The sequence below is a fragment of the Daktulosphaira vitifoliae genome, unplaced genomic scaffold, assembly GCF_025091365.1.
Source record: "Daktulosphaira vitifoliae isolate Bord-2020 unplaced genomic scaffold, ASM2509136v1 Scaffold_2, whole genome shotgun sequence".
Lineage (NCBI taxonomy): Eukaryota > Metazoa > Arthropoda > Insecta > Hemiptera > Phylloxeridae > Daktulosphaira > Daktulosphaira vitifoliae.
Window position 1 is genome coordinate 2,379,680 of NW_026099573.1, and position 9,672 is coordinate 2,389,351.

Consider the following 9,672-nt stretch of genomic DNA (forward strand, 5'->3'; position numbering starts at 1 on the left):
GGGGGGGGGGAGCGTTTCGGGAGAGTATTGACGCAGAAAATATGGTGGCCGGCGCGAACGAACCGATTACGATTTATCGTCGCGGGACGTGCTTCGCGTTTTTAACGAGTGCTACAATTTCTCCTCGTAACGCCCCTACGCTATTGCCGCGTTTCGATCAATTGTTTACTTCAGAGCTTTTACCGAAATGATCCGTTTCGCCAAATTCAAACACGTTTCTCGCCTTTGACGGCCGTCAAGATCGAGTCCACCCCCCCCCCACCATCCAATAGCTAGGAGGGAAACGATCCGAAAATAGAAAGTCAAAGGTGTATCGTGTATTTCGACTTGGACGTTCGGTCGGAACGAATAAATAAAATAAAAACAAAACCTGTACGGTGAATCGTGACAATTGGAAGCCCGTGAAAACGATTTTCGGGGGGCGTGTGTCGGAATGTCGTGTACCACCGGTGTTGGTGTACGAACGCACACGAATGTGGTAGTGCTGTGTCGTAAAACAACTGGTAATAGTTTACACACACACCGGCGATCGAGACGAATGTAATTTTTTTAAGTCGGGTACCGAATGTCGGGTGTCCCGGAAACAATCTCACCGGGGTTTCTTCGCGTCTACCGCGTGGGGCGGGGGGTGCAGTACGAGTAACCGGCGGCCAAAGGGTGGCGGAGGTTAAAAATAAAAATTCAAAATTTATAACGTCCATGTCGTATTACCGTCACTAGTGTTGGCACTGTGGCAGCAGCAGCAGTTTGTAACATTAACACCCGCCGCCGCCTTAACCACACAAGGTGTACACACACACACACACACACACCAATTGTAATAATCATACGTGTTGTTCGTACGCGCGCACGTATTATATGTAAACGAATATGAACCGGTTTGTGTTTATTATTATTATTATGTTTATCGTGTGCGCGCGTTGGATTTTGTCAAGCGGTAATAATATTTGCGCGTGTAAAGTGTCCGTATTCGGTTTGGTAATAATATCGGTGCGTGTGCGTTGGGAACAGGGCCACACACTGAGACACGGGGTGCCAACTCGGGGTTATTTATGACCGCGTTCGTCGCATTCCGACGTCTCGGCGTCCAGTACACCGTCACCCCGCAGCCGTCGCCGAGGTGTGAGAACACACGCCGCCGGCTACCGTCTTCCGTCGAGACGACTACCGGGCGCAACGTCTCTAACCCTTTAATATATATATTTTTTTATTTCCGCAAAAAAAAGTGGGCAATAGGTTTATCTGTTGGTGGAGATTAATCACGTTGTCGTGTTGATTTCGGGAATTTTCACATTAGAATTTTTCGCAGCGTAGTCGGTGGCGGCGGTCGTATTTCGATTAATTAACTGAGATTCAATAACGAAAAACGGGAAGAGTGTGTAGAGGACTCGGGCCGAACGTGTGACGTTCGACCGGAACCGCGCCAGCTGTGGGAAGTCGGAGAAGTACGTTTCTCGATGGGCCGTACGAGAGACTATTAATTTCATTCACCGTGTACATAATACACACACACTAATGATACAGCGATAATGTATAATAATAGGTTATTTCTTTTAGCGGTACTAATTTTGCAGACGAATGCGTGTGGGTGCTGGGCTAGATAATGGACAGCGATAGGATCACACGGTGTCGTAGATTAACGCCGGTCAATAATAGAACGCGTCGATGTGTGTGTGTGGAAGGCGGCAAAACCGCGTCTACGAATTGACCGACCGGACGGTGTGTAATTATCGACTACGCGATTACAATTATATTTGAATGTTCGCCAGATTTATGATCCGTTTCGTGGTTACCGGAGCTCGCGTCTTATCCGTTTCTCGGATCAGACACGACGCGCAAACAACACACACACACTGCCATCGGTGTGTTTTTTATCGCGATGCCCTGCCACGTTACGACGTCTCTTCTCGACCACCGCGACGATGACGGGGGCGGGGACCCCCTTCAGAATATTTTTCGACGCTTCGTCTGACGGTAAGCGCGTGCATTTTTTTCGCGAACGAATAACGCGCATCGTTTCGATCTTATTCGGTTCCCTATCGATTCGGTTCTTTGTCGCGCGCGCGTATTCTGGTTCTCTATTGATCGCGTTCGACGTTTTATCCAGCGATAGAGTGGAGTGTTATAACGCGCGCGCACGCTAGACGAGAAAGAATAATAGTTCTACATATTCTTTCTCGTCGAACGCGATTTGTGCTGAAAGATTTCTCCCCTTATGACACACCACGTAAAATCAACAAATATATTTTTCTAGTCTCTCGACGGCGTCGGAGTCCCGCGGGGAAATTCACTGCGGCCCGTGTATACTTTGCACGAAGTTTATTCGCGTTTAATTTACCGTCTCGGGCAATGCGAAAGGCGCGTGTGTGTGTTTTTTTTTATTTTTCTAGGCAATCCACCAGAATACGTTCGAGATTTTTGTTCGGCCGAGAGGCGACGCGCGATAAATAACGATCGGTCGCCCGTAACGCCGGCACACCGCTAATTATCATATTAATAACTGGGCGCGCACACACACACGGTGTGTACTCGAGTGTGGCGTATACGAGAGAGCGTCTGGTATAATTGCCGTACGGCAGTATTCGTGCGCCATTAGCCGAGTGTGTGCTTAATAGTTAGTGTGTGTGGGACAAGAGGCTACCGCGGGACGAATGACATTACGAAACGTTTAGTGCGAGTTATTATTTTTCTACACTCCATCAAATTATGATCGTCGACCGAAATTCGTTAGTAATTGCCCGACGTGTAGGTGGAGCGCAAACTTCAACTGCGACGTTCTCTGGCCCGTAATTTGCACCGATTAAACTCGCCTTTGGACTGTCGCGCGCGAAATCATCACACCTTTGTGTGTCGCGTGTACGGCGGAGTGAGTGCCGTAGAGTTTTATGATATTTTACTATCAACTATTGTTTTACGATTTACGCACTGTTGTTGTCAACAACAATATAAGTCGCGCCAAAGAGTTATTGTGTCGTCGTAACGCATATCTTTTTGTTTAATTTACCACCGTCACCCGTCGGTCGGACGACGGTTTTCGTCGAACCGTATGAAATAAGACCAGTTTTTCGGTCTGGGGGATCGGCACTTCCCCGTTTGATTTTTAATTCTTTCTATTATTATTGTTTTAGCCAATTATCGCTTTCGCCACTCCAACGGGTTCTCGTTCCGCGCGAGAAACGTTATAATCGACGATAATACCCAATTTAATGGACACTATTAAATTGGGTGTTATATATTAATATGTTATAATTTCGGCACGTAAAAAAGTCTGAACGATAATTTTTTCAGGCGACAAAAGTAAATAAAATGAAAGCAAAAACAATAAAAATAGTTGATCGGTTCGGAATTTTATTTTCGCACAAAGGAGACGCTGCGATTGTATTTCTCCGTTTCTCGTCGACTTAAAATCGACTATTAGCCGAAACGCGGAGCAGCTCTTTCTCCTGCTCCTAATTACACCTGTTGTACATCCCCTTACGAGGTCCGCGTAACGACAATAATTATGTCCGTGTGTGTTTATTATGTACACGCGCCAACCCGTTGGATCAGTCTAGGCGTTTTTTTCTCGTCGGTGAAGCGTCCACACATTTCACAGTACAAGTGCACGCGCGCGAGACGGAAGCGGTGTCTCTATAATGTAGTATTATGTGCACTTTGCAATTATTATGATAACACGTATGACCGTCGCAAGAAATGCACCGAATATTACCCAACCCGTACGTAGACACCGTCTAGCACGCCGAGTTTCTAGTGTGATAACGCTAGACACTCGGCATTTTCCATAAAACCGCAACACGACCGTCTCAAATTCATAAAGCGACGGTCGACCGACTCCGGATCCTCTGCTGCAAACGAGCGTGCAAAGCCCAGCTAGCTGACCGCCATGTCGCGGACAGACCTATGCGGCCGACGGCCGCGGTAGACGCCCGGCCGTCTGGTCGGCGTACACCGGAAACGCGGCCGTGCGCCGCCCGTTCAATAGCGGGGTCCGAAAGATGTTAATTAAGATTTTACACGGCCGATAACGTCGGCGTCATCATCCCCCGGCAGCATCCAACCGGTAAAACGTAATTTATACACGCGTCGTACATATATATGTATATCTATAAAGAGTTACATTGCGGCGAAACACACACACACACACACGAAACAATGTGTAAACGACACGGCGGCACAATCGTGTGCGACGATAATTTATGGGAAAGCGAACGATAAAACAAAACGCGTTGCAGCAACAACAGCATCGGTTATTACGATATAGGTAGCTATTATTATTATTGTTTGTGCCATGGCGGCTATTAATAACCAATCAATGCTTGGGCACCTCGCCCTGTAATTTAAACTGCCGCCGCCGTCGCCTTCTTTTTCCCATGCGCGGCGGCTTCATTAATTATCACACACACGGCCACTACCGCAAACGCTACGGCACAACATTAGCGTCGCCGTACACACTCATTCATTCATTTATACGTGTGTACGTTTTTTATGTACCGACGCGTTAAAGTAATAACCGCACGAACGTCGTGTACACACGGCCCGACAAAAACCGCAAATCGACTTCATCGTCGGACGAGAAACGCGCAACGACCGCCGTGTTTTCAACAGCTCAAAAAACGGCGCCCTAGCGATTCACCGTTGTGCTCTCGGCTTTTTTAATCTTCTTCTCGCACTCGGCTTTCGCATGTCCAACCCGACCGACCGCCGTCGTTTAATTCGTTTCATTCTCCTCCGCCGACAACAGAATTTCACTCTTGAAACGTATCGGTCGGGCCGCGTATGTGACCGAGCTAATTATCTTCCGCACGAACGTCTTGCGAATTCCGAGTTTGTGGAAATTACCTTTTTTACGGGTGGGCCGCCCGAACGCGAGTCCGAGTCGGCGGCGACAGAAAAATATTTGACGGTCGTCCGCCGAGTTTACGGGGATCGTTCTTAGAATCGGCACGAAATTATAACGCGACTGCGGTGGCCGACGTTTATTGGCAAATCCTCAGGTTTGGTTTAAAAAAGTACGAGGCGTCGCGGCTATTTCCGAAAGGATTTTTACGACGACGACGACGCAGTTTATTTCGCCGCTCGTTTTATTATTGCAAAGTCTGTCGTGCGAAGTACACGCACAATGTGTTTGCACACAGTCAATACCGCAGGAATTCTTTTGGCCGGCCCGACATCAATCCAATTAGACGGGCGTCGAGTGAATTAATATTCTCTGGCATTCGCGCGTGTAATAATAATCGCACTCGATATTAACGACCCAATATTATTATTACACAGTTATTGTTTTTGCTGTGTCGGTCTCGCCGAAAACGTGATTTCAATTTGGTTTGTGCGCAATATATCTAAAAAGCAGTCGATATTACTTATTAGTGGTTGTAGGGGAGCGGTTGGTGGTGGCGGACGAGACGATTTCGCTACCATTCTAACGCGTGGCTGGCGGTGTACAGTATTTCTGCTGCTCTGGTCCGCCTATAAAATTTTGCGTTGCCCCAGTCTCTCTAGTAGCGTGTTATTTTTCTGGTCTTTGCGTACCACAATGTTTTTAGTTCTCTGACGTGTCTCTCGGTGCTGTGTCGGTTACCCCGTCGCTAAAAGCCGAGAAATCATCAGCGGTAACTCAATATAATATCCTGTTTATCGTGTCCGGTCGGGTCGCGATCGGTTTTTTGGAGCCGACGACGCCATTGCGCTTACGTTGTCGTCGCGCCGTATTAGTCCGAGCCACAGATCGCGTTACTCCTTTGCACGGTTTTTTCAGATTAGTGTAGATTAAAAAAATAAAAATGAATGTATATGAAACGCAAAGAGGAAGATATTACTCGCGGACCGTGTCGTGTTATTATCGTTTTGTGGTACTCTCGCGCGTAGCGGCCAAGATGAAAGCAATATGAGGAGGAATTCAATACCGTTTATAATTCCGACGCGCGGTATTAATGACGACCTATCGATAGGCGTTGTTTGCCCTGTAATTATCGTTTCCGAACCGGCTGTGGGACGGCCCGGGTCCTAAATCACAGGTGTTCGGGCAACGAGCAACGCGCGTCCGCCGTCCGCCACCGAAACACACTTTACCTTCTCCTCGCAGCCTCCCACATGAAAAAAAAAAAAAAACTCGACACGACGCATACAAAAATCATTTCGCCAGTGAGAGATGAAATTATAATAAAAGGTGAGGTTCACCGTCGGCCACCTCTACCGCGTCACGATCAGACTTGGCCACTCCGAGGGATTCGCGTGAAACCCTTTTGGGTGAATAGCTGCACAAGAACGCGGCTCGTATGCCGTCCCGTCCCCGCTAATCTTCCGCGCGTGGTGTATGCAAACGCAGTTATGGCTACCGGAAACGTACTTGTGCGCGTTCCCCCTTGCCGGCGGGCCACACCCAGCGCCGGTATTCACGACACGGCAACGGTGCCGCTCTCTCTCATTCCCCCGCTCCACAATGCATTCGTATTTATTATAATTAGGCCACCCTGAGCGCCGCCGCAACACCTCGGCAACCGACATCAACGGCCATTATTTAACGTCACTTTATGTGCGTGCTCGTGTCACTATAAAAGACTTTTTTTATAGTATTTTTTTTCGACGGTCCTTCCCCGTCCCTCTCTTTCTACCCAACTCGAATGATCACTCGTCAAAGTCGCGTCTCGGACGTCGACAACGTCGCGGGTGTTGTTGAGCGGTCGCTGCGCGTACAGACGAGACGCAGTCACCGCGGCAATGAGGTAGCCGGCTACGCGTATTGTGTGACGGTCGCCGGGACATGGCCGAAATAAATAATTGAAATCCATTACCGCGCGGACACCCCCCGTCATGACGACTACACTCAAATAAGAGTTACGTCGCGTTTGTAAAACGATCGTGAGACGCTCACGCAAAGTCGAGTATCGGATGATGTGGGGAGGGGGAGGGACCGACGGAATGGAGGAGGATACGATCGAGAGCATACGCGGTGGTAGTCGACGACCGCGCGGGACGTGTGCCCTGCGGTGGCTATCCCGGCGGGTGTCGGTCGCGTCTTTGTTTATTGTACGCGTCGTATTAAGTCGAGTGTCGTCGACCGCTCGTTTACACCGTTGCGCGTGGGACACTCGGTGTATGCTCTGGCCAATCCGGCCGTTGATCGTGTGCGTAGTTGCCAGAAATCACGAGAAAAGACAATGGCGGGAGACGAGTGGTGGGGTAGTTTTGTAGCATTTTTAGCGACTAAAAAAAAAAAATCTAGAAAAAACCACTTATCGCAACCGTAATTCACACATTTGTCTTTCGACCGTAATAAAATAGTGTTGGTAGACACTTGAATATAATAACTTACAATTCTCAATGGGGTGTGTTGCATAAATAATATTTCCTGTGTACACGTTTTTTTAATAAATATCTTATTTGTCTATACATATTTATATTATTATAATTATTATTATTTGTTTTTTTATATTATTTCTGTGCTGTTGTAACTTTTTTTTCTAAATATCGACTGTTCAACTGTTACAGATCACCAAGCTGAAAATCGACAGCAATCCTTTTGCCAAAGGTTTTCGAGACTCGTCGAGGCTGACCGAATTCGAAAGGTAATCATACAATCGAGCAAATTAATCCATTGAATTTTTGCGTCGTCACATTATTAGAAGTAATATTCGAGCTATTCGTATATAACGAATTCGACTAGAACAATAACGTGCTATATATTTTTCAATTGTTGTGTATTTGTTATAAATATTTATTATTCCTGGGTTTCGATTCGTGTATACCTTTTTTTTGGAAACCTCCTAGTTTAAGTATAATTGGTGACGTACAGACCCCCCTCTTGTTCGTATACTCTAGATCAAAAAGCTTTTTGTTTGGATTGACACTTCGGTGATCCTCATAGACGGACTATAAAAGTAAACAAAAAAAAAAGAACGATATGAACACCGCGTATTATTTATGTTTTTTATCGTACGCATTCAAATCGTAGTGATGTTATACTCGGCGGTGAAATAGCTCGAATTTTATTAATATCGCAGGTTTTTTTTTCGTCTAACTCTTGTTTTTTTTTTTTGTATTTGCAGAGAAACTATGGAGTCTATGTTGGGCGACCATCACACGTTGATGAGGACGCCGTCCATGATGGATCCTTCGGTCGGCTTGAGTCAGCTGACCGCTGAAGAACGCGCTGTACTGGCCGCCCGGTCACAACTGTTTCTCCGAGCGGCCGCAGCCGCGGCCGCCGCGTCCAGTCCTTACGGCCCGCTGTGCGGCATATACAACGCGGCGGCCGCCGCGGCCACTTCTGCCGGCGGTGCTCATCACCTGTGGAACCAATGGGCTTCGTTGGGCCCGGCAATGTACCAGCAGCTGACCGCCGCAGCCGCCGGACCGGCCGGTTCCCCTTACCACCACCACCATCACCAGTACTCTCATCAGGCGCAAGGCGGCGGGAGCAGCCCTAACGGATTCAGGTTTTCGCCTTACTCGGTGCCTCCTACGGCCGCGGCGGCTATCGGCAATTCGTCTCCGCCGTTATCGTCGCCCGACACCGGAGCTTCGTCGTCCGACCGCTCGCCCAACAGTCCCGGAACGTCGTCGCCGCCAAAGTCGTAGCGCTGCTGCTATTGAGCGGAACGCTTTTCGTAGGCACCGGTCGGTTGTTTTTTAGGCGCGCAATACATCGTCGTACGTTTTTTCTCAATACGTCGTAACACAAAGATCAACTTTTACAAAGGCGATTTTCATCATTCCTGACCGACTTCTTTTCGGTTTCTCGTTTAGTTTCCAGTCGATATGTTTTTCTCTATAAATTTCAGGTGCCCGAAAATATCACCAAGTCTATGTGGTGTGTAATTACTTACAACGCTCAGCAGTCGCTCATCGCGATGTTATTAATCGTGCTCCGACTTTTTTCGACTCCCTTTTAGCCTTTAACCCCAAAGAAGTTTTCACTCGCGCGTATTAAATATAAATTGTTCGTTGCGAGTATATATACTTGACATTAATATTTTGTATTATACGTTGACTTTAGACCGAATATAAATAAATGAAAATCATTGTAAATTATATATTATTATTTAATTGTAATTATCTACGACTTGTAATGTAAATATATTTTAATATAGTTAAATTATTGTTTACGGTGACGATTTTGTTTTATGCAATATCAACGAAGCCCCATCAATGTTATCGACATTTGAACAGAGCTGTCTTTTATGTAAAAAAAGTCTTTGGTGTAATTTTTTAATCTAAAAGGGATAAATAGAAAAATATTAATATTATCGATTATATATATAAACACCAGCATAATCGGGGCAAATATAGATAGATATCTAACAGTGATTGAGAAAAAACGATTGTCAAAAACATTTCTAGGTGAATATTCATTTGCGGTCGCTTTTGTCGCATGTTTTTGGTCGGGAAATTACCACGACGATCGACAAACGAAAATCAACGTCGGGAACACAACAATAAACACTCGGATGATTTTTTAAAAAAATGATACACGACAAATAAAAATGTTTATGCCGTGTACAATGTATTTTGTTTTCTATCGAATACAATTTTTGAATTTCAAACGACAAATCGTATCGTTAAAACATTGTAAATTTTGTATTTATGTAAATGTCAGGTATTTATATAAATGCATGACGTTCAACAATAAAACGTCGCAGTAGCATAAAACTAGAAAAATAAAAATTATGTTAT

At 46.1% G+C, this 9,672-nt stretch overlaps 1 protein-coding gene across 1 annotated transcript in view; it reads left to right on the forward strand.

Annotated features, from left to right (window-relative positions):
- Positions 1-9,104, forward strand: part of LOC126898802 (T-box transcription factor TBX20-like) — a 19,519-nt gene extending 10,415 nt beyond the window's left edge. The window contains exons 5-6 of the mRNA XM_050673161.1: positions 7,489-7,565; positions 8,046-9,104. Coding sequence (XP_050529118.1) covers positions 7,489-7,565; positions 8,046-8,577 — 609 coding nt within the window. The 3' untranslated portion in view covers positions 8,578-9,104. The remainder of the gene's footprint in view (positions 1-7,488; positions 7,566-8,045) is intronic.
- Positions 9,105-9,672: the final 568 nt, after the last annotated feature.